Raw genomic sequence first — 23,357 nt, 5'->3', positions numbered from 1 at the left:
GATGGAACTGGATAATATTCTGGTTGTTCCAAACCAATCTGACTTCTGACCTGTAATGCTGTCTGGATCATAATCATACACTGTTCGTTCACTGGCCAGAGGAGAACTGGCCCCCGACTGAGCCTGGTTTCTCCCAAGGTTTTTTTCTCCATTCTGCCCTGATGGAGTTTTGGTTTCTTGCCACTGTCGCTTTTTTCCACCTTTGTTGCCATTGGCTTGGCTTGCTTAGTTGGGGACATTAAATTTAACATTTAATTTAATATCCAACAATAATATTGATCTGCCTGCATTGACACTATTATATGAGAACTGAACTGAGCTGGACGATGACATCACGGTTTACTCCAGAGCGGCTATATATAAATGAACTAAATTAATAACTTTTTTTAAAACAAAAATGAAGCATCACTGAACTTACTTAAGCTGGACTGTGACGCTATTTTCTTCTGGAAACAAACTTCGTTGCATTATTTTCCTGTTATCTCTGTAAAGCTGCTTTGAAACCTAATGCTTCAGCATACCAAGACATTTTGGACAATTTCATGCACCCAACTTTGTGGGAACAGTTTGGGGATGTTCCTGTTCCAGCATGACTGCGCTCCAGTGCACAAAGCAGGACCATAAAGACATGGATGAGGAGTTTGGCGTGGAGGAACTGGACTGGCCTGCACAGAGTCCTGAGCTCATCCCGATAGAACAGCTTTGGGATGAATTAGAGCGAGACTGTGAGCCAGGCCTTCTCGTCCAGCGTCAGTGCCTGACCTCACAAATGCGCTTCTAGAAGACAGCTCAAAAATTCCCATAAACACACTCTTGTAACCTGTCGTAGGTTGAGGTTTGGGATGGTGTGAATGCTCACCGTCAGCGGCCGGATGGAGAGCTGAAGCAGATCTGTGCAGTCGAGCAGGAGTCCTGCTGATGTAGGGGTGGCTTCTCTGGGAGACGCAGCGCTGATCCCGATCCAGATCCAGATCCGTGTTCTCCATCAGGGGTTTGACACTCCAGACGCTCCGCTTCACCGCCGGCTGATGGAGAAATACACCGCCCATCCTGCACATGGAGAAGCTGGAGTTACTGATTCACACATCCTGCTGCAGTCAAGCAGACCTGACTGATCTTCACAATACCTGCTGGTGGAGACTGAGGTCTGGAAACACGCCGAGATCACTGAGAACAGATGAAGAGCAAATAATACATTACATTTAGAGCTTCTTAACTGAACTCATAACTGATGAACTTTACACAGTCACTGAACTGAATAATGCCTCTATTGTCTTCTGTAGAGCTGCTTTACAGCTAAATGTGTCTCATATTTGATGAAGTTTGCATCACTGATTCGGTTTATTACTGGGAAGCTACTCTGAAACAACATGTACTGTATAAAGCGCTGTAGAAATGAAGCTGACTGACATTCATGCATTTAGCACATGTTTTATCCAAAGCAACTTACAAAAGCAACAGCAAAAGTGAAGCAAACATGAGTGAATCTTTACCGTCTGCCGGCGTCTCTGAGTCTCTCTGTGTGTTCACGTCTGACGTTTCATCTCGATCGTCATCCGAGACGAGCAGCTCATCTGAGAGGAAACACAGGCAGAAGAATGAGGAACAACACCATACTTCATCTCTGGTGTTTATCTGAGCTTGTGTGTGCCGTCTTTTCTTCAATCAGTTACATTTACATTCATGCATTTGGCGACTTTAAAGTGTTAGTTCTTCACCAAAAGTGAACTGCACTCGAAACCAAATCAATTACAAATCACAGCCAATCAGAAGAGGGTGTGGGCGGAGCCTCTCTGCAGGCGCACTGCACTCGTAACCAAATCAATTACAAATCACAGCCAATCAGAAGAGGGTGTGGGCGGAGTCTCTCTGCAGGCGCACTGCACTCGAAACCAAATCAATTACAAATCACAGCCAATCAGAAGAGCGTGTGGGCGGAGTCTCTCTGCAAGCACACTGCACTCGTAACCAAATCAATTACAAATCACAGCCAATCAGAAGAGGGTGTGGGCGGAGTCTCTCTGCAGGCGCACTGCACTCGTAACCAAATCAATTACAAATCACAGCCAATCAGAAGAGGGTGTGGGCGGAGTCTCTCTGCAAGCACACTGCACTCGTAACCAAATCAATTACAAATCACAGCCAATCAGAAGAGCGTGTGGGCGGAGTCTCTCTGCAAGCGCACTGCACTCACATCCAAATCAATTACAAATCACAGCCAATCAGAAGAGGGTGTGGGCGGAGTCTCTCTGCAGGCGCACTGCACTCGCAACCAAATCAATTACAAATCACAGCCAATCAGAAGAGCGTGTGGGCGGAGTCTCTCTGCAAGCGCACTGCACTCGCAACCAAATCAATTACAAATCACAGCCAATCAGAAGAGGGTGTGGGCGGAGTCTCTCTGCAAGCACACTGCACTCACAACCAAATCAATTACAAATCACACAGCCAATCAGAAGAGGGTGTGGGCGGAGTCTCTCTGCAAGCACACTGCACTCACAACCAAATCAATTACAAACCACAGCCAATCAGAAGAGCGTGTGGGCGGAGTCTCTCTGCAAACGCACTGCACTCGTAACCAAATCAATTACAAATCACAGCCAATCAGAAGAGCGTGTGGGCGGAGTCTCTCTGCAAGCGCACTGCACTCGCAACCAAATCAATTACAAACCACAGCCAATCAGAAGAGGGTGTGGGCGGAGTCTCTCTGCAAGCGCACTGCACTCGCAACCAAATCAATTACAAACCACAGCCAATCAGAAGAGCGTGTGGGCGGAGTCTCTCTGCAGGCGCACTGCACTCGTAACCAAATCAATTACAAATCACAGCCAATCAGAAGAGCGTGTGGGCGGAGTCTCTCTGCAAGCGCACTGCACTCGCAACCAAATCAATTACAAACCACAGCCAATCAGAAGAGGGTGTGGGCGGAGTCTCTCTGCAGGCGCACTGCACTCGTAACCAAATCAATTACAAATCACAGCCAATCAGAAGAGGGTGTGGGCGGAGTCTCTCTGCAAGCACACTGCACTCGTAACCAAATCAATTACAAATCACAGCCAATCAGAAGAGCGTGTGGGCGGAGTCTCTCTGCAGGCGCACTGCACTCGCAACCAAATCAATTACAAACCACAGCCAATCAGAAGAGGGTGTGGGCGGAGTCTCTCTGCAGGCGCACTGCACTCGCAACCAAATCAATTACAAATCACAGCCAATCAGAAGAGCGTGTGGGTGGAGTCTCTCTGCAAGCGCACTGCACTCGCAACCAAATCAATTACAAATCACAGCCAATCAGAAGAGCGTGTGGGCGGAGTCTCTCTGCAAGCACACTGCACTCACAACCAAATCAATTACAAATCACACAGCCAATCAGAAGAGGGTGTGGGTGGAGTCTCTCTGCAAGCACACTGCACTCACAACCAAATCAATTACAAATCACACAGCCAATCAGAAGAGGGTGTGGGTGGAGTCTCTCTGCAAGCACACTGCACTCACAACCAAATCAATTACAAACCACAGCCAATCAGAAGAGCGTGTGGGCGGAGTCTCTCTGCAGGCGCACTGCACTCGTAACCAAATCAATTACAAACCACAGCAAATCAGAAGAGGGTGTGGGCGGAGTCTCTCTGCAGGCGCACTGCACTCGCAACCAAATGGATAAATTTAATAAATATTACACCATTTTAACATTATTAAAAATACATACGGAGTGACTGACTGAAACAATCTTTCTCATAGAATACACTTGTTTGTTCACAGTTTGAAAAATAGAATGGAAAATAGTCTGAAGCGCTGAGTGTGTTTATTCTATTGTTCTGTGTCCTGTAGACATTTGGCACCACAGGTAAAGGTCTGACGCTCAGCTAACGGAGTAATTCACTCTAGATGTGTGTGTAAAAGCCTGTGGTCTGCTGTACCGTGGCGTCTGTGATCTGGACTGGATCCTCCGCTGCCGTAGCCCATGGAGACGCCGCTGACGGGACTCTGGGCTCCGGCTCGCTCCGGGATCATCTGGGGTCCGGCTCGCTCCGGGATCTGCAGGCTGCTGGCGCTGGGACAGTAATCCGGGTACAACACGACCCCGTCCGGCTCCGGAGCGCAGGCGGGAAGCAGCCAGGCCGAGAGAGGACGAACTCCACACCGATTACGCCAATCCTGAGGAGCAGAACCACAACACTGACATCTGGAGATAACTACTCATGGAATATTGCATGGACAATATTCAGCTGAAAACCCATCATCAGTTTCGGCTGAAAGAGTTCTCTAGGGCTGAAATCTGCTGACTGAAACAGTGACGTTTCATTCGTTTCATTAGTCTTTTTGGAGGGCCAAAATGTAACAGAAACTGTGACGTTTAAAAGTAGTTCATTTCAGAATGAAAATTTCCTGATAGTTTACTCTCTCCCACGTCATTCAAGATGTTCATGTGTTTCTTTCTTCAGTGGAAAAGAAATGAAGGTTTCTGAGGAAAACACTCCAGGATGTTCCTCCATATAGTGTCTTCAATGGGGTCCAACGGGTCGAAGGTCCAGATGTGAGTTTCAGTGCAGCTTCAAAGTCTCGACACGATCCAGCCGAGGAATAAGAGTCTTATCTAGACACACCAGCGGACATTTTAGAACAAAATAAACATTTATATACTTTTAATCATAAATGCTGGTCTTGCACTAGCTTTGATGCGACACTCATTACATAATCAGGGTGAAAGGTCACACGTGTTCCAGTTCAGAAATGTAGAGTAGGGTGAAAAACTCATCTCATTTTGTCCTCCAACTTCAAAATCGCCCGACATCATTGTTTTACCTTTTGTTAATTTTAAATTTTTTATAAATATTGTTTGACTTAGTCTTTGTACGTTTGCTTTGTAAACACTGGGTCTGTACTTACGCCTATGTCACGCTTGACCTTTCACCCTGATCACGTAATGTGTGTCGCATCACAGCTAGTGCAAGACCAGCATTTGTGGTTAAAAGTATATAAATGTTTATTTTGTAATAAAATGTCCGCTGGTTTGTCTAGACAAGACTCTTATTCCTCGGCTGGGATCATGCCGAGACTTTGAAGCTGGTGATTTTAATTCTGAAGTGAACTAAAACAGTTACTGGGTTTCACTTTTCACGTTTTCTGGGTTGGTAGAAGCACCGGATTACAGCACTTAAACATGGAGAAAGTCAGATTTTTATGATATGTCCCCTTTAAAGTGAAGTGCTGAGGGTTCACCTGCAGGCTGGAGGAGCTTCCTCGATCTTCAGCGCAGCTTCTGTTCTGCCTGGCGGCTTCAGGAAGAGAATCGAGCTGCCGCAGCTCCAGCATGGACTTCACCATGAGCTCCACAGATCCAGTACGGCAGGACCAGCGCCGGCGAGGCCGACACACTCCCGAGTCCTGCAGACACACCTGACACATGACCGAGTCCTGAACACACACCTGACACACTCCCGAGTCCTGCAGACACACCTGACACATGACCGAGTCCTGAACACACACCTGACACACATGACCGAGTCCTGAACACACACCTGACACATGACCGAGTCCTGAACACACACCTGACACATGACCGAGTCCTGAACACACACCTGACACATGACCGAGTCCTGCAGACACACCTGACACACGACCGAGTCCTGAACACACACCTGACACACGACCGAGTCCTGCAGACACACCTGACACATGACCGAGTCCTGAACACACACCTGACACATGACCGAGTCCTGAACACACACCTGACACATGACCGAGTCCTGCAGACACACCTGACACACGACCGAGTCCTGAACACACACCTGACACATGACCGAGTCCTGAACACACACCTGACACATGACCGAGTCCTGCAGACACACCTGACACACATGACCGAGTCCTGAACACACACCTGACACATGACCGAGTCCTGAACACACACCTGACACATGACCGAGTCCTGAACACACACCTGACACATGACCGAGTCCTGCAGACACACCTGACACACATGACCGAGTCCTGAACACACACCTGACACATGACCGAGTCCTGAACACACACCTGACACACGACCGAGTCCTGAACACACACCTGACACACGACCGAGTCCTGAACACACACCTGACACACGACCGAGTCCTGAACACACACCTGACACACGACCGAGTCCTGAACACACACCTGACACACGACCGAGTCCTGAACACACACCTGACACACGACCGAGTCCTGAACACACACCTGACACACGACCGAGTCCTGAACACACACCTGACACACATGACCGAGTCCTGAACAGACACCTGACACACGACCGAGTCCTGCACACACACCTGACACACGACCGAGTCCTGAACACACACCTGACACATGACCGAGTCCTGAACACACACCTGACACACATGACCGAGTCCTGAACAGACACCTGACACACGACCGAGTCCTGAACACACACCTGACACACATGACCGAGTCCTGAACAGACACCTGACACACGACCGAGTCCTGAACACACACCTGACACACGACCGAGTCCTGAACACACACCTGACACACGACCGAGTCCTGAACACACACCTGACACATGACCGAGTCCTGAACACACACCTGACACACATGACCGAGTCCTGAACAGACACCTGACACACGACCGAGTCCTGAACACACACCTGACACACATGACCGAGTCCTGAACAGACACCTGACACACGACCGAGTCCTGAACACACACCTGACACACGACCGAGTCCTGAACACACACCTGACACACGACCGAGTCCTGAACACACACCTGACACACGACCGAGTCCTGAACAGACACCTGACACACGACCGAGTCCTGAACACACACCTGACACACGACCGAGTCCTGAACAGACACCTGACACACGACCGAGTCCTGCACACACACCTGACACATGACCGAGTCCTGCACACACACCTGACACACGACCGAGTCCTGAACACACACCTGACACATGACCGAGTCCTGCACACACACCTGACACACGACCGAGTCCTGAACACACACCTGACACACGACCGAGTCCTGAACAGACACCTGACACATGACCGAGTCCTGAACACACACCTGACACACGACCGAGTCCTGAACACACACCTGACACACGACCGAGTCCTGAACAGACACCTGACACACGACCGAGTCCTGCACACACACCTGACACATGACCGAGTCCTGAACACACACCTGACACATGACCGAGTCCTGAACACACACCTGACACACGACCGAGTCCTGAACACACACCTGACACACGACCGAGTCCTGAACACACACCTGACACACGACCGAGTCCTGAACAGACACCTGACACACGACCGAGTCCTGAACACACACCTGACACACGACCGAGTCCTGAACAGACACCTGACACACGACCGAGTCCTGAACACACACCTGACACATGACCGAGTCCTGCACACACACCTGACACACGACCGAGTCCTGAACAGACACCTGACACACGACCGAGTCCTGAACACACACCTGACACACGACCGAGTCCTGAACAGACACCTGACACACGACCGAGTCCTGCACACACACCTGACACACGACCGAGTCCTGAACACACACCTGACACATGACCGAGTCCTGAACACACACCTGACACATGACCGAGTCCTGAACACACACCTGACACACGACCGAGTCCTGAACACACACCTGACACATGACCGAGTCCTGAACACACACCTGACACACGACCGAGTCCTGAACAGACACCTGACACATGACCGAGTCCTGAACACACACCTGACACACGACCGAGTCCTGAACACACACCTGACACACAATGTCTCTCAACGATACAGAACTATCAGGAGTCGGTTGCATGAAACTTTCACACAACTGCGTGTTTCCTCTGTCAGAGATTCCTAGTCTAACCACTCTGAGCTGAAATATTTACTTGAACTTCCTCTAATCTAATATTTGTAAAAACCCTTTCATATGTTGGGCACGACATGCAGCTAAACAAATATAATTTTTAGCAAGTGTTTTAAAGTTTTTAGTGTTGTTTATGTGTCTATGTGGTGTTTTAATGTGCTTTAAGACAAAGCATGTGTAAGTTCATAAGTCGACAGCATTGCTGAGTATTTCCTCCTTAAAACTGCAGTGAACCAAAGACAGTCTCAAAAACACGCTTTGAAATCGCTGGTGTTTCTGACGTCACAAACTACCTTGTAACCAATCAGATCAACGTGTGATCGTCAACCAGTGGATCTCTGAGCTGAGGGAGTGAGTGGAGGCGGGGCTCATTTGCATATTCATAGAACCGCGCATACTAAATGAGGCAAGGGTGTCGAGTTACATTCAAGGTATTTTAAGGCATGAAGAAATTATTCAAGGAAAAAAAAACTTTTAAATATGTAATTTTGGTGATCAAAGACATACAGTTATTGACTACAGGGGGACTTTAATTTTAAATGATCTATTTTAAGTTTACATCTTTGCCCCCTCATGATCTCCAGTTTGGGAAAACCTGGTCTATTACAAAATGAATGAAATCCACATGTTTTCTGATGAACTATCAAGTGTTTTGACTCGTCATTCTGGTGGATTGTAGTCTGCCTCGACCCAGATTCCACTCCAAACTATATTTTAGAATGAGCTCATCCCCAAAATGGCTTAATTATCATAGAGATGAAAGACAGTCAAGTTAAATTGTTTCTTCGCCATTTGGGTTAATCACATCCTGAACAAACACAGAGAACATTCTCAGACAATGGGGTGTCACAACTTCATTAACATACAGACAACAGCTGTTGCAACAAGAGCAACTTAATTTACATTAATTAACAGGATAAAAGGTTTAAGATTTGGATGTTCTGGGTTCATTTCTGACACCGGTGAACCCAAGGTGCTTTGTGTACCTTGCCAATGCTGTTGCTGTAATAAACTTCATTTTTGAGATTGTCATGTTCTGTAAGAATACTTTGCATTTAGTTTGTTACTTTCTCCCCCTAGTGGTCATCTAGGAGTAATTCATTGTGTTCATATATAATTCTTACATTGCTTTCATTGGTTGATTTTATCACATGATGCAGTCTGATCAGGAAACACATTAGTAGTTATATTCCATGCGGTCAGCTTGCAGCTCTAGTCACCTTATCCTGTCTCCATTTCTGTTTGTGCCTTGAGAAAGCATCGCTTGTAAGCTGTATTTGAATGTATAGTTAACTACATTGATACACATGCGTCATGTATGATGTTCTGTGATGTTACTTGAATATTTATTTGTTAACATGTGAAAACTGCTATTGTATAGCCTTTCAACGACGAGGTCATCAATAGTTTGTTAGTTTAGTTGTTGAGCTGCACATACTATATTTACAAGTTATTTACAGCTATAAGCATACCAGCTGAATATATATATATATATATTACATGTTACAACTTTGTAGCTTAAAGGTATATTATTTTATGTCTGTTAATGTATGACGTGTTTGAATAGCATTCAGTGATTGGTGCTATCTTTCTGTATCATTTCAGTTTTACAAAGATTCCTTCTTGAGAATTACGACAACAGTAAAGAGCCTCTGACTTTCTCTTGAAGCCTGTTAGCTATCTGTCGATTTGTGTACAGTCACACACACACTGAGGACAGAATAGAGATCTTCGACGTCCACATAATTTTTTCTTACAGAATAAACAAAGCTAATTCATGAAAACACAGCTCAGACTCTGCAGCTTGAACATCGAGAGTCAGAGGATTGACTGCAGTTTCAGATACAGACCTTCACCGGGTTCCACTCGCGTCCTTCATCAGATGCACCTTCATGAGAGAAAACAGCCTCGCATTAATGTCTGTAAGAGTCCGAGTGTGTGTGTGTGTGTGTGCGTGCATTTACTTGAACCATATTTTGGGGACACAATTGTGGTAAAAAAAATTTTTTTTTAAATAGGCAATCTATGTCATGTTTACAAATGAGCTCATGCCCAGAAAGAGGTTTTGTCCGTTTTTTTAAATTGTAAAAATGTTGAATATAAAACAAGGGAAGTGTTTCTGACCCGTGGTCTCCTCGACACTGCCCTCACACTGACTGCTGTCCTTCCGTCTCTCTGGTGTCGTCACAGCTTCATCATCATCTTCATCATCATCCTCTTCCTCTCGGTCAGTCTCAGACGAGCAGCTCATGATGGATGGAGATCTGCGCAGTGTGAATCCACTCGCGGAGCACCGTCTGAGAAAACATTTATATATGAAACACTAGAAGAGAACGAACGAAAACACAAACACAAAGTGGCCATCAGACCAATCAGAGCAGAGCAGCTCTCAAAGAGGCGGGGTTTAGAGAGACTGAATCTTCGATGGAAGCGTTTCAGACACTGAGAGAACAGAGCTGACGCTGCAGAGGAGATTAAGAGGAGATTAAAGTGTTTTTGACCTTGAATGCATGTGAACCTGCTGTAGGAGACGCTAAAAGTCAAATGAAGGACCCGACAGAAGCGAACCACTCAGTCCTGTACCTGAAGGGGTTGTTTCTGGCGTTCGGTCCGCTGTGACGTCTGCACTCCAACAGTCGCTCTCTCATGTTGTCAGTCAGTTCAGGAGCGAGTCGCCACACAAACACACAGCTGAAACACAGCAGACGTCAGTGAGACTAACACACACCACGATAGGGTTGGGAATCGAAAATCAATTATCAATTCTGGAATCGAATACTTGAGATCAGGAATCGGATACTTGTTAAAAAAAAATGTAATTTCGATTCCTCTTATTGATTCCTTTGTGAGCATTTCAATATGACTTTAAACCATTCAAGCGCAAGAGACTCTGTATTCATGTGTATCAGTATATTGGATCTGTGCAGCTCTTAAAGTGACAGCAGCCTAATATTCCCACTCTATAACACTAATATTCCCACTCTATAACACTAATATTCCCACTCTATAACACTAATAACACTAATATTCCCACTCTATAACACTAATATTCCCGCTCTATAACACTAATATTCCCAATCTATAACACTAATATTCCCACTCTATAACACTAATATTCCCACTCTATAACACTAATAACACTAATATTCCCACTCTATAACACTAATATTCCCGCTCTATAACACTAATATTCCCGCTCTATAACACTAATATTCCCACTCTATAACACTAATATTCCCGCTCTATAACACTAATATTCCCGCTCTATAACACTAATATTCCCGCTCTATAACACTAATATTCCCGCTCTATAACACTAATATTCCCACTCTATAACACTAATATTCCCGCTCTATAACACTAATATTCCCACTCTATAACACTAATATTCCCACTCTATAACACTAATATTCCCACTCTATAACACTAATATTCCCGCTCTATAACACTAATATTCCCACTCTATAACACTAATATTCCCACTCTATAACACTAATATTCCCGCTCTATAACACTATAACACTAATATTCCCACTCTATAACACTAATATTCCCGCTCTATAACACTAATATTCCCACTCTATAACACTAATATTCCCACTCTATAACACTAATATTCCCACTCTATAACACTAATATTCCCACTCTATAACATTAATATTCCCACTCTATAACACTAATATTCCCACTCTATAACACTAATATTCCCGCTCTATAACACTAATATTCCCACTCTATAACACTAATATTCCCACTCTATAACACTAATATTCCCGCTCTATAACACTAATATTCCCGCTCTATAACACTAATATTCCCGCTCTATAACACTAATATTCCCACTCTATAACACTAATATTCCCGCTCTATAACACTATAACACTAATATTCCCGCTCTATAACACTAATATTCCCACTCTATAACACTAATATTCCCACTCTATAACACTAATATTCCCACTCTATAACACTAATATTCCCACTCTATAACACTAATATTCCCACTCTATAACACTAATACATACATACATCTATAACACTCTGTTCCATGGACTGGTACCTTGTCGTGGTGGAACAGCTTGTGAGTCCCAATGACCCTGAGAGCTAAGCTGGCGGGGGACTTGTACCCCTGGTAGCTTTAAGCAAGCCAGACAGGTCAAAGGCGAGAGACCAGACGAAACCCAGTCCACCCTGCTAGCCCGGCAGCAGGGGCTGGTATGCTGAGTATCAGAGCGCGTCTGCTTTCACGGCACCTGAGTCGGTCTGTCTCAGTCGCCCGGTGAGCAGAAGAGCACCTCGCCAATGGTCACGGGGCAATAGACCTAGTTAGTTGGTCACTGCGGGGCAACTCATAACTACACCAACCGTCACACACCTGTGTTCCGTTGGAATCTGTAGCACTGAGTCCAGAGGTGGAAGTTTGACCTGGGCATCCATGCTTTCACTTAAATTTTGCCCGGGCGCTCTCTACTATGAGCATCTCATCTCTCCATTATGACGTCAAACATTCAGCCCCCACGACTGGCAACTCGGGAGCACTCTGTCCTTAAGAGTGCTGTCGTTGCTCGGCAAGGTTCGCGTGTACGGCAGGCGCGTCCTGGTCGTCATCCTGCAACTGTCGCATACACCTCCATCGCATGCTGGAATGTGCATTCTCTTGGTGTTAGTTCTGACATGGACTGCGTTTCACCTCGTAAATCAGCCCTGATTGATGCAGAACTACTCCGACTTAACATCTCCATCGCTGCCCTGAGTGAAACCTGGCTGAACGGTGTTGGCTCTGTCCGGGAAAAAAACTATACTTTATTCTGGAATGGATACCCAGACGGTGACAGACCAATGCACGGTGTTGGCTTTGCAATCCAAAACAAGCTACTTTCCTCAGTGGAAAAACCTGTGCCCATCTCCTCACGCCTCTCCTCACTGCGTCTGCACACAAACTGTGGCCCAGTTACAATCATAGCCACTTACGCCCCTACACTGACTTCTGATCAAGATGTAAAGGAATCATTCTACAATCAACTTAGCGCCATTGTTCAGAAGACCTCCTCAACCGAACGTTTGATGATCCTTGGTGACTTTAATGCCCGAGTGGGTGCTAACTCTAGTGCATGGCCTGACATTCTGGGAAGCCATGGATATGGCAACATGAATGACAACGGTCAGCGCTTACTGGAATTTTGTAGCACCCACAAACTCTGTGTCCTCATTCTTTCAGGGCTCAAGCTCCTCCAAGGTCACCTGGCGTCATCCACGTTCTAAGCGCTGGCACCAACTTGACCATGTACTGGTGAAGCGTGAACATTTGAAGGAAGTAACACACTGCCGATCACTACACTCAGCAGATTGTGACACTGATCATGCCCTTCTACGTTGCAAACTAAGGATGGTCCCAAACAAGTTTCATTACGCCAGGCCAAAGCCTACTCCTCGTCTGGATGTTTCTGCAACCTATGTTCCTGCGTCGCAGCATGCGTTCCAGGAACTACTTGCTTCCAGCTTTTACTCCTCACCTCCTCATGCAGACATCACGGCTGCCTGGCAGCACTTCCACTCTGCTACCACAAAGGCTGCATTTTCCATCTTTGGAAAGCGATCCAGATCCCAGCCTGACTGGTTCAAAACCCATGTCAGCCTGCTCCTACCTGCAATTGACTCTAAACGTTCAGCCAGACTATCCTACCTGCAGCATAACACTCGCTCAAATAAGGCAGCTTTGAAGCAGGCATGCCGCAATGTCCAGCGGGTCACTCGCACAGCCATGCAGGCTTACTGGAGCACACTGTGTGACCGTATTGAGTCAAGTGCATCCATTGGAAACATTCGAGGAGTCTTTGAAGGTCTGAAAGAAGCCTTGGGCCCAGTCCCTAAAAAATCCTCTCCACTCTGTTCCCTATCAGGTGAACTTCTGACTGATTTGGAATCTCAATTGGCGAGATGGGCGGAGCACTATAGCCTTCTTTATGCTCAGCCTGTCACAGCCAGCACACTGGCAATAACTGCTGCTGTTCCTGAGCTCCCCCCTATGTCTGATCTGGATGCAGATATTACCATTGAGGAAGTCAAATCTGCAATTAAAGCACTGAAAAATAACAAGTCTCCCGGAGCTGACGGCCTCCCCCCTGAGGCTTATAAGGCAGGCGGTGATGTTCTTGCCTCTGTCCTACATCATCTGGTTGTGATGTGCTGGAAGAGTGGATATCTCCCAGATATCCTTAGAGATGCCAACATCATTACCATCTATAAGAACAAGGGGGACCGTGCAGACTGTAACAACTTCAGAGGAATATCTTTGCTCAGTCTTGCTGGCAAGATATTTGCTCGCACTATTCTACCACGTCTACAAATCCTTGCTGACCGTATCCTCCCTGAAAGCCAGTGTGGGTTTCGTGCTGGCCGCTCCATAGCAGACATGGTGTTCTGTGTTCGTCAACTACAGGAAAAGTGTATTGAACAGCATAAACCTCTGTTCTTGGTGTTTGTAGACCTGACCAAGGCTTTTGACTACGTTAGTCGATCTGGACTTTTCCTCATTCTACAAAGACTTGGCTGCCCTCCAAAGTTATTGAAGGTGATCACTGAGTTTCATGAGGGCATGAAGGCAACCGTACAGTTTGAAGGCACTCGCTCTGAAGAGTTCCGGATAAGGCGTGGAGTAAAGCAGGGATGTGTCCTTGCTCCTACCCTTTTCGGAATTTTCTTCTCTGCCCTACTACGCCGTGCCTTCCCTGATGACTCGGGTATCCTTCTACACACCCGCAGCTCAGGAAAACTGTTCAATCTGGCCAGACTGCGGGCGAAGACCAAAGTACGCCATGTTATGGTACGTGAGCTGCTTTATGCTGATGATGCTGCCTTTGTTGCCCACTCAGAGGCAGATCTACAACTACTCTGCTCATCTTTTGCCGCTGCATGTCTAGAGTTTGGTTTGCAGATCAGTCTTGGAAAGACAGTTATCCTTGCCCAACCTGCAACCCTGAACCCTACAGTATACATTAACAACACACTTCTATCTGTGGTAGACAAATTCACCTATCTGGGTTCCACAGTATCAAACAACAATAACCTTGACGCAGAGCTTGACATGCGCATTGGGAGGGCATCATCGGTGTTTGGAAAATTGAGCAAGCGTGTCTGGCACAACAAGAACCTCTCATTGCTCCTCAAAGTCCGTGTATACCATGCATGTGTACTTAGCACCTTACTATATGCAAGTGAGACATGGACAACTTACAGGAGGCATGAACATCGCCTCAACGCCTTCCATTTTCGCTGCCTCCGCTCCATACTGGGTGTATGCTGGAAGGACCATGTGCCAAACTCTGTCATACTTGAAAGAACTGGTTCCAGTGACCTGTACACCATCCTTCGTGAACGCCACCTCCGTTGGACTGGACATATTTATCGAATGAATGACACCCGCCTCCCAAAAATCTTGCTGTATGGCGAGCTGGCAAATGCCCCCCGCAAACAGGGTCGCCCCCATCTACGTTTCAAAGACGTCATTAAGAGGGATCTTCAGGCCTTCTCCATCAACCTGGACAATTGGGAGGCACTTGCAAATGACAGACCCAACTGGCGTGCAGCAATTAACAACGGCCGCAGGGACTCTCAGGAGTCCTACAAGTCATTTCTGGAAGAGAGACGCTCAAAACGGGAAGCAGTTCGTCGCACTCGACATGAACGGCCATAGTAGTAGTAGTATAACACTAATATTCCTGCTCTATAATAACTCTGATATTCCCACTCTATAATAACACTAATATTCCCGCACTATAATAACACTAATATTCCTTCTCTATAATAACACTAATATTCCTGCTGTCTCTATAATAACACTAATATTCCTTCTCTATAATAACACTAATATTCCTTCTCTATAATAACACTAATATTCCTGCTGTCTCTATAATAACACTAATATTCCCGCTCTATAATAACGCTAATATTCCCGCTCTACAATAACACTAATATTCCTGCTAATAACTCTAATCAAACAACAGAAGACAAAGAGAAAATTCACTCGTTCTTCACTGAATAACTTTTGTAACTATATTTTATTTATAAAGTGCAGTGTTATTTTAGATTTATTTTGACACACACACACACACACACACACACACACACGTGAAGAAGAGGAGGACTCGCCTGTCTCCTGAAGCGGACACCAGACGCCTGCAGTCGCTGCTGAAGCTCAGAGCCGTGATGATCTCTGTCAGAGAGAGCCGCACATCAGCACCAGAGTTTCCCACAGAAGAGTCACTGAGAGTCTGCGAATCTCACCTGAGTGTCCGAACACGGTGGCCACACACTCTCCGGTCCGGAAGTCCAACAGGCTGATGTTCTTATCGGAGCAGCTGGTGGCCAAATACTGACCCGACGGATCCATCTGAACCTGCAAACACACACACCATGAGCTGCTTTTGATCTATAATGTTCTCTGAGGGCCGTCTATGGACAGGCGTGCTGCATTTCATTTGATATATATTAATATTCATTCATTTTGACAGTGAGTGAGTGAGTGAGTGAGTGAGTGAGTTTTGACAGGCGTGCTGCATTCAAGACTGCTATGATTGCGTAACAGTTCTGCATTTGCGCCATTACACGTATGGAACTCTTTTTAAAACTTTTAACACGTTGAATATGTAGTAAATATCAGACGGTCTGACCTTCAGCAAACCGCCGTCTTCAGTCTGCGAGCCTTTATAAGATCTCTTCTGTTTACCACTGCTGATGTTGATCACTCTAGAGGACACACACACACACACACATGAACACAGGTCTGTGTCTGCACCTCATACTCTTCTCTGATTGGCTCCTCCGCTCACCTGACGCTGCGGTCCTGACAGCCGACGGCTGCATACTTGCATGTGGGATCGATATCCATGTGAGTGGGAGTCGTTTTCCGAACCACATGATGTGTCCGTTTGAATGCGGTTCCTCTGACGGTCTAAACAAATCAGGGTTATTATAGTCAACTAAAACTAAAACCAAAACCATAGACAAACATTTCACTGCTTGAAATAAATGTTAACTGGAATAAAATATAAAAAACCCTGCGGGCGCGTGTAAACTGGTGTCCAACCAATGCACTCGTTTTCAAGGCGAACAGGTCGCAGGAGTTCATTTCATACTCTGTGAACAATGGTTGTTTATTTAAAGGTTGTATCAGCGATTTCAGGCCCAGACATAAATGATCACATTCATTGAATCTTTCCTAACGATCTGCTAGCTGCCCCCCCCATAAGCAGGCCATCAAAAAACTAAATAAATAGTGTTCCAACCAATCACCGACAGGGTTGGGTGTTGTGAGGTTTTCGCGTGCAGCCTTCATAGGCAGCCGTGCAGAGCACAAAACCTCACAACACCCTCCCCCTGTCGGTGATTGGTTGGAACACTATTTATTTTGGTTATGAGTGGTGGTGAAACCAATTGTTTCTACAGAGACGCGTTTTTTGACGGCATGCTTATGGGGCGGGCAGCTAGCAGATCGTTATTCGCATATTACTAGTCTTGTGGTGAAAAATTAATCCGTGCAAGTTAATACACAGAAAAAAAATGTTGCCGTCGTAATCTTTAATCAAAGTCTGAAGTTACTTCCGGTCTGGAATGGCTGATGATGTAGGTTTGACGGCTTGGTTTGGGAAACGCTTAACCACTCCCCTCAAACCGCTAGTCTGCTATGAGTGAGAGATGGAGAGGAGGAGCGCTAGAGTAAAACCCTGCCCTCTGTTCAATATTCCCTTTCACTGGGAAATACGTCACAACACTGGAGAAAAGTCATTTGCAACTTCCGGTTCACGCGGACTTTAAAGGCTCCTAACGTTACAACAGGTTCACATGCATCCAAGGTCAAACACACTTTAATGTCCTCATAATCTCTCCTCTCCTCATCAGCTCTTCTCTCAGTGTCTGAAACGCTTCCATCAAGGATTCAGTCTCTCTAAGCTCCGCCTCTCTGAGAGCTGCTCTGCTCTGATTGGTCAGAAAGCAAACGCTCATTATCATATCTGAATCTCAGCTCTTGATCACAGTGATACGAACAGTAACGATGGCGTGGGTTTTACCGTATCAATCTCAGAAAACAGCGTCTTCTCCACATGAACAACACAAACCAAACTCTTCCAGTCTCAGTGTTTGAGGGCGGAGCTAAGAGACGCTGTTCAGCCAATCAAGACCAGAGCCATAACCAGCATTATGCAAATTAGTTACAAACCTACGCAGGTTCATCAGGAATTGAAACTGAATTACTGGTTTCAGTTCAGATTCACTTCTTTCTTTTAGGAGACAAAAACTCTGATCTGTGAAACTTTCACAAACAGCTTTATTACACTCTACATGAAATAATGTGCAGAAACGCACAATAACTCACCCTGTGTGCGGTTCGGATGTACAGACTCTTATCCGCTCCGCAGCTGATGATCCTCAACTTCCCGTCACTGGCTGCACACGCACACGCACACACACACACACACACACACTGCTGTTTGTACAGCTCAAGCACTGGAAACTCAAAACATTTCATCTTAATTCTAAGTTACTCTGAATTCAGATCATGTTTCACACCGGCTACTAGCGACTCAAAGATGATTGGATGTTTGCTTTGCATATATATTCTGTAATGTGAATAATAACCGGACTCTCACCGGCGAAGCGGACAGACGTGATGGAGGACGAGTGCTCATCTAGAGTCTGAAGCAGACCGTAGTCTTCCTCAACATCCAGCACGTGGATCAGCCGGTCTCGACTCGCTGTGGCCAGCAGATTCATGCCTGTCCAACACACACACACACACACACACTCAGGTCAGCAGGGGAAACACTGGGGTCTGGGAACGATGCTATGGATGGATGGGACACACACCTGTGTGAGGACGGGAGTATTCCAGACACAAGATCTCGGAGTCATGTGCTTCAGCTTTCAATATCTCCTTCATACACCTCAGGTCATGGATCCTGCAGCAACCACAGCATCATAATTAATCTTAAATAATTAAATAAGTGATTATTAAAGGGGGGGTGAAATGCTATTTCATGCATACTGAGTTTTTTACACTGGTAAAGAGTTGGACTCCCATGCTAAACATGGACAAAGTTTCAAAAACTAAGTTGTACGTTTGAAGGAGTATTTTTGTTCCAAAAATACTCCTTCCGGTTTGTCACAAGTTTCGGAAAGTTTTTTTCGAGTATGGCTCTGTCTTACGTAAGATAGGGCGGAATTTCCTTATATGGGTCCTAAGGGCACTTCTCCGGTAAGATCGCGGCCGCGCGCGCACTCGTAGACCAGAGCAAGAGAGTGAAAGCAGTTCGCCATCAAAGCGCCCTGCCCGGCTTTTGGGAAGTCAATGTCACCAAAGAAGTGTGTTTTTGGTTGCCAGGGCAAGACAACCCTGCACAGATTCCCAAAGAACCCAGCGTTAAGGCACCAGTGGATGGAGTTTGTTTTCCTGAGCATAAACGGAGTTGTGTAAGACTTTTGTTCCCTGCATTTCGACGATGATTGTTTTATAAACAAAGCCCAGATCCACGGATTTGCAGATCGTGCAAATCATGCAAATCGTCTAATGCTTAAGGATCGAGCAGTCACAATGATAAAGGTTCGCGGTCGTGCGTTGGAACCGGACGGTGAGTAAAACTGTTTGTTGAACAAATGTCTCTGTGTGTTGTCACTAGCTCAGCGCGTTAGCACAGCTAAGCTTCGCCCACACGGCCCGCCCCCAGCCGCTCGGTTTTTTCCGGAAAGACTCGGTACAGCCTATCTTTATGTTAAAAATGTAATAAAACAAAATACTTTTTGGAGATATGAAGGATGCAATATTACTCTATAGGTACTCAAGATTAACAGGAGATTGAGTGAAAATGAGCATTTCACCCCCCCTTTAATTTAATAATTTAAAGAAATGTATGAAATGCTAATTTAATAATCAGTAATTAGACCAAACAAAATTAATAATTGATTATGATAATAATTGCAATGTTTAAATCGATAATTAAATTATAAATACCAATTAAACAAATTCATAAATAAGTTAAATAATAAATCAGTAATTAAACAAAATATTGAACAAATGGTTAAACAAACAAATGCATAGTTGTATAAACAAATACATAAATTATTAAACAATAATTGCATTAATAATTCATTATTTAATCAATTATTTAATCAATTAAATAAATATTTTTATTTAATAAATAATTCAATAATATATTAAAAATTAATGCTTAAATAAATGATGATTAATGCATTATTTAATAAATGATAAAATAATCAAATAAGCAATTACATGTATAAATTAATTAATTAAATAATTTAATAAATTAATTAAATGATAAAAACATATATATATACACACACACACAGTATATATACACATATATAAATAAAGTTTTATAATTACGTTTTTTTGCACACTGACATAATTTTCCGTCATAATAACAGTCACATGATCACCCGTACCTCAGTGTGCCGTTTCTGTCTCCGGACGCCAGGTGTCTCCCGTCAGGACTGACGCAGATGCTTCTGATGCCGCGCGAGCCCTCAGTGATCGCAGTTCCCTCCGCTTCCAGCAGGACGGCGGTGTCGTCGTTCATGTAGAGGACGTGAAGAAGATCCTGAGAGAGTTCGAGTCAGTTCATCACTCGTGGTCAAACCTACATCACGACACTCGTGTTTAGAGACTCACATTGCTCAGCAGGTTAGCGCTGTGAACGGCGTCTGAGCTCCAGATACGGACAGTGTTATCAGAGGAACAGGTGAGGAACGGCTCAGAGGAACCGAACATCTGTGAGCCGTCTGTGGGGAACATCTGGAACACAGTTCAGTTCGGACAGCAGATGACCGTTACAGAAACCACATTACATTCAGTCTCTTCTGCTCAACAAAAGTACAGTAAAAAGAGTAAAATATTATTATAATGTAAATCAGCTGTTCTCTATGTGAATATAGTAAAGTGTCATTTATTCCTGTGATCAAAGCTGAATGTTCAGCATCATTACTCCAGTCTTCAGTCACATTTACAATACATTCACATCCCATTCTGCCCTGAAGGAGTTTTGGTTCCTTCACTGTCGCCTTTTTTCACCTTTGTTGCCATTGGCTTTTGGCTTGCTTAGTTGGGGACATTCAATTTTAATATTCAACAATATTATTGATCTCCCGCACTGACTCCATTATATGAGAACTGAACTGAGCTGGACGATGACATCACTGTTTACTCCAGAGCGGCTCTATATATATAAAAATATAAATGAACTAAATTAATAACTTTTTTACAGCAAAAGTGAAACATCACTGATCTTACTGAAGCTGGACTGTGACGCTATTTTCTCCTGGAAACAAACTTTGTTGCATTATTTTCCTGTTATCTCTGTAAAACTGCTCTGAAACACTCCCAAGCTTTGAGCACCAGTGTAGCTGTGCAGTAACGGCTGTTGGCAAGGTTGATGGTCACGGTTGTGCTTCATCTAAAAAGCACTGCTACCACTGCTACTACTTCTACTACTCACCTGCAGATCCCAAACGCAGGCCGAGTGATACAGCGCCGAGTGAACTTTGCGCACCTTCTGCAGATCTCGCGTGTCCCACACGTATAAACTGTGATCATTATACACACAGGACAGCCAGCGGTTCACAGGGTCAAAGGTCACCGCCACCAAGTCTGGGTAACGGGCATCTGGCTTTCTGCTGAACAGGTGACTAAAGAACAGAGATCAGATCAGATACGTCTCAGGTTCAGATGTATTGATGGGTGGATTGATGGATGGGCTGATGGATGGGTGGGTGGGTGGGTTGGTTGATGGGTGGGTGGGTGGGTGGGTTGGTTGATGGGTGGGTGGGTTGTTTGGTTGATGGGTGGCTGGGTGGGTTGGTGGGTTGGTTGGTTGGTTGGTTGGTTGATGGATAGATAGGTTGATGGATGGGTTGATGGATGGGTTGATGGATGGATGGATGGATGGGTGGATGGATGGGTGGATGGATTGGTTGGTTGGTTGGTGGGTTGATGAGTGGGTTGGTTGATGGGTGAGTGGGTTGGTTGATGGGTGGGTGAGTGGGTTGGTTGATGGGTGGGTGAGTGGGTTGGTTGATGGGTGGGTGAGTGGGTTGGTTGATGGGTGGGTTGGTTAGTTGATGGATAGGTTGATGGATGGGTAGGTGGGTGGGTTGGTTGGTGGGTGGGTTGATGAGTGGGTTGGTTGATGGGTGGGTTGATGGGTGGGTGGTTGGTTGGTTGATGAGTGGGTTGGTCGGTCGATGGGTGGGTTGATGGATGGGTGGGTGGGTTGGTTGATGAGTGGGTTGATGGGTGGTTGGTCGGTTGATGGGTGGGTGGGTCGGTTGATGGGTGGGTGGGTTGGTTGATGGGTGGGTGATTGGTTGGTTGGTTGATGGGTGGGTTGATTGGTTGATGGGTGGGTTGATAGGTTGATGGGTGGATGGGTGGGTTGGTTGGTTGGTGGGTGGGTGATGAGTGGGTTGGTAGGTTGATGGATGGGTTGGTTGGTTGGTGGGTGGGTTGATGAGTGGGTTGGTTGGTTGATGGGTGGGTTGGTTGAGGGGTGGGTTGGTTGGTTGGTTGATGAGTGGGTGGGTGGGTTGGTTGGTTGATAGGTTGATGTATGGGTGGGTGGGTTGATGGATGGGTGGGTGGGTTGATGGATGGGTGGGGGGGTTGATTGATGAGTGGGTTGGTTGGTTGATGGGTGGGTTGGTTGGTTGATGGGTGGGTTGGTTGGTTGATGGGTGGGTTGGTTGGTTGGTTGATGGGTGGGTTGGTTGGTTGGTTGGTTGGTTGATGGATAGGTTGATGGATGGATGGGTGGGTGGGTGGGTTGGTTGGTTGATGGATAGGTTGATGGATGGATGGGTGGGTGGGTTGGTTGGTTGGTGGGTGGGTTGATGAGTGGGTTGGTTGGTTGATGGGTGGGTTGATGGGAGGGTGATTGGTTGGTTGGTTGATGAGTGGGTTGGTCGGTTGATGTGTGGGTTGATGGGTGGGTGGGTTGGTTGGTTGGTTGATGAGTGGGTGGGTGGGTTGGTTGGTTGATGGGTGGGTTGATAGTAGGGCTGGACCCGAATATTCGAATAATCGAATATTCGTTCGGTGGGTTGGTATTCGATTTGAAAATTTGACATTCGAATATTCGTTGTTTTTTTTTGCACACACCTGGGATCCCCCGCGAAACGGTTCTCATTCGCGCTTGAATAAGGCTGGCGACACACTGGCTGCGTAGCGTGTCCGTATTTATTTCGGCTCCCATGTTAACAGGTTGGAGTTTGCACACTGCCTGCGTGAGACACGCTGAAAACGCGTGCATGCTAGAAATAGAACCGACGCCTAAGTGTTCCAGCAACGGGAGTGTTCTCTGGCTAGAGCGCAGAACAGCGGAGTGTGTGTGGACCGAAGTGCCTGAGCTTGTGTTTTGGGTTAAGCTGCATTGCTTTGACATTGTGGAAAATAGAATAATAGAAACAAAAT

The 23,357-nt window shown here is 45.8% G+C and overlaps 1 protein-coding gene across 1 annotated transcript in view; it reads right to left on the bottom strand.

Moving 5' to 3' along the window:
* The window catches only part of LOC307168209 (mitogen-activated protein kinase-binding protein 1-like), a 49,776-nt gene that overhangs the window by 11,441 nt on the left and 14,978 nt on the right, over positions 1 to 23,357 (bottom strand). The window contains exons 9-26 of the mRNA XM_079887902.1: positions 21,388 to 21,577; positions 20,565 to 20,687; positions 20,339 to 20,493; positions 18,746 to 18,837; positions 18,529 to 18,654; positions 18,255 to 18,325; positions 16,711 to 16,832; positions 16,552 to 16,627; positions 16,166 to 16,277; positions 16,031 to 16,094; positions 10,466 to 10,573; positions 10,007 to 10,179; positions 9,733 to 9,770; positions 5,218 to 5,394; positions 3,915 to 4,152; positions 1,494 to 1,574; positions 1,128 to 1,167; positions 860 to 1,050 (exon numbers count right to left, since the gene is read on the bottom strand). Of these exons, the coding sequence (XP_079744028.1) occupies positions 860 to 1,050; positions 1,128 to 1,167; positions 1,494 to 1,574; positions 3,915 to 4,152; positions 5,218 to 5,394; positions 9,733 to 9,770; positions 10,007 to 10,179; positions 10,466 to 10,573; positions 16,031 to 16,094; positions 16,166 to 16,277; positions 16,552 to 16,627; positions 16,711 to 16,832; positions 18,255 to 18,325; positions 18,529 to 18,654; positions 18,746 to 18,837; positions 20,339 to 20,493; positions 20,565 to 20,687; positions 21,388 to 21,577 (2,177 nt within the window). The remainder of the gene's footprint in view (positions 1 to 859; positions 1,051 to 1,127; positions 1,168 to 1,493; positions 1,575 to 3,914; positions 4,153 to 5,217; positions 5,395 to 9,732; positions 9,771 to 10,006; positions 10,180 to 10,465; positions 10,574 to 16,030; positions 16,095 to 16,165; positions 16,278 to 16,551; positions 16,628 to 16,710; positions 16,833 to 18,254; positions 18,326 to 18,528; positions 18,655 to 18,745; positions 18,838 to 20,338; positions 20,494 to 20,564; positions 20,688 to 21,387; positions 21,578 to 23,357) is intronic.

This window comes from Squalius cephalus, assembly GCF_949319135.1.
Source record: "Squalius cephalus genome assembly, chromosome: 12".
NCBI lineage: Eukaryota > Metazoa > Chordata > Actinopteri > Cypriniformes > Leuciscidae > Squalius > Squalius cephalus.
The sequence above is the reverse complement of the archived record's forward strand: the minus strand, read 5'-3'. Positions and strand labels throughout refer to the sequence as shown.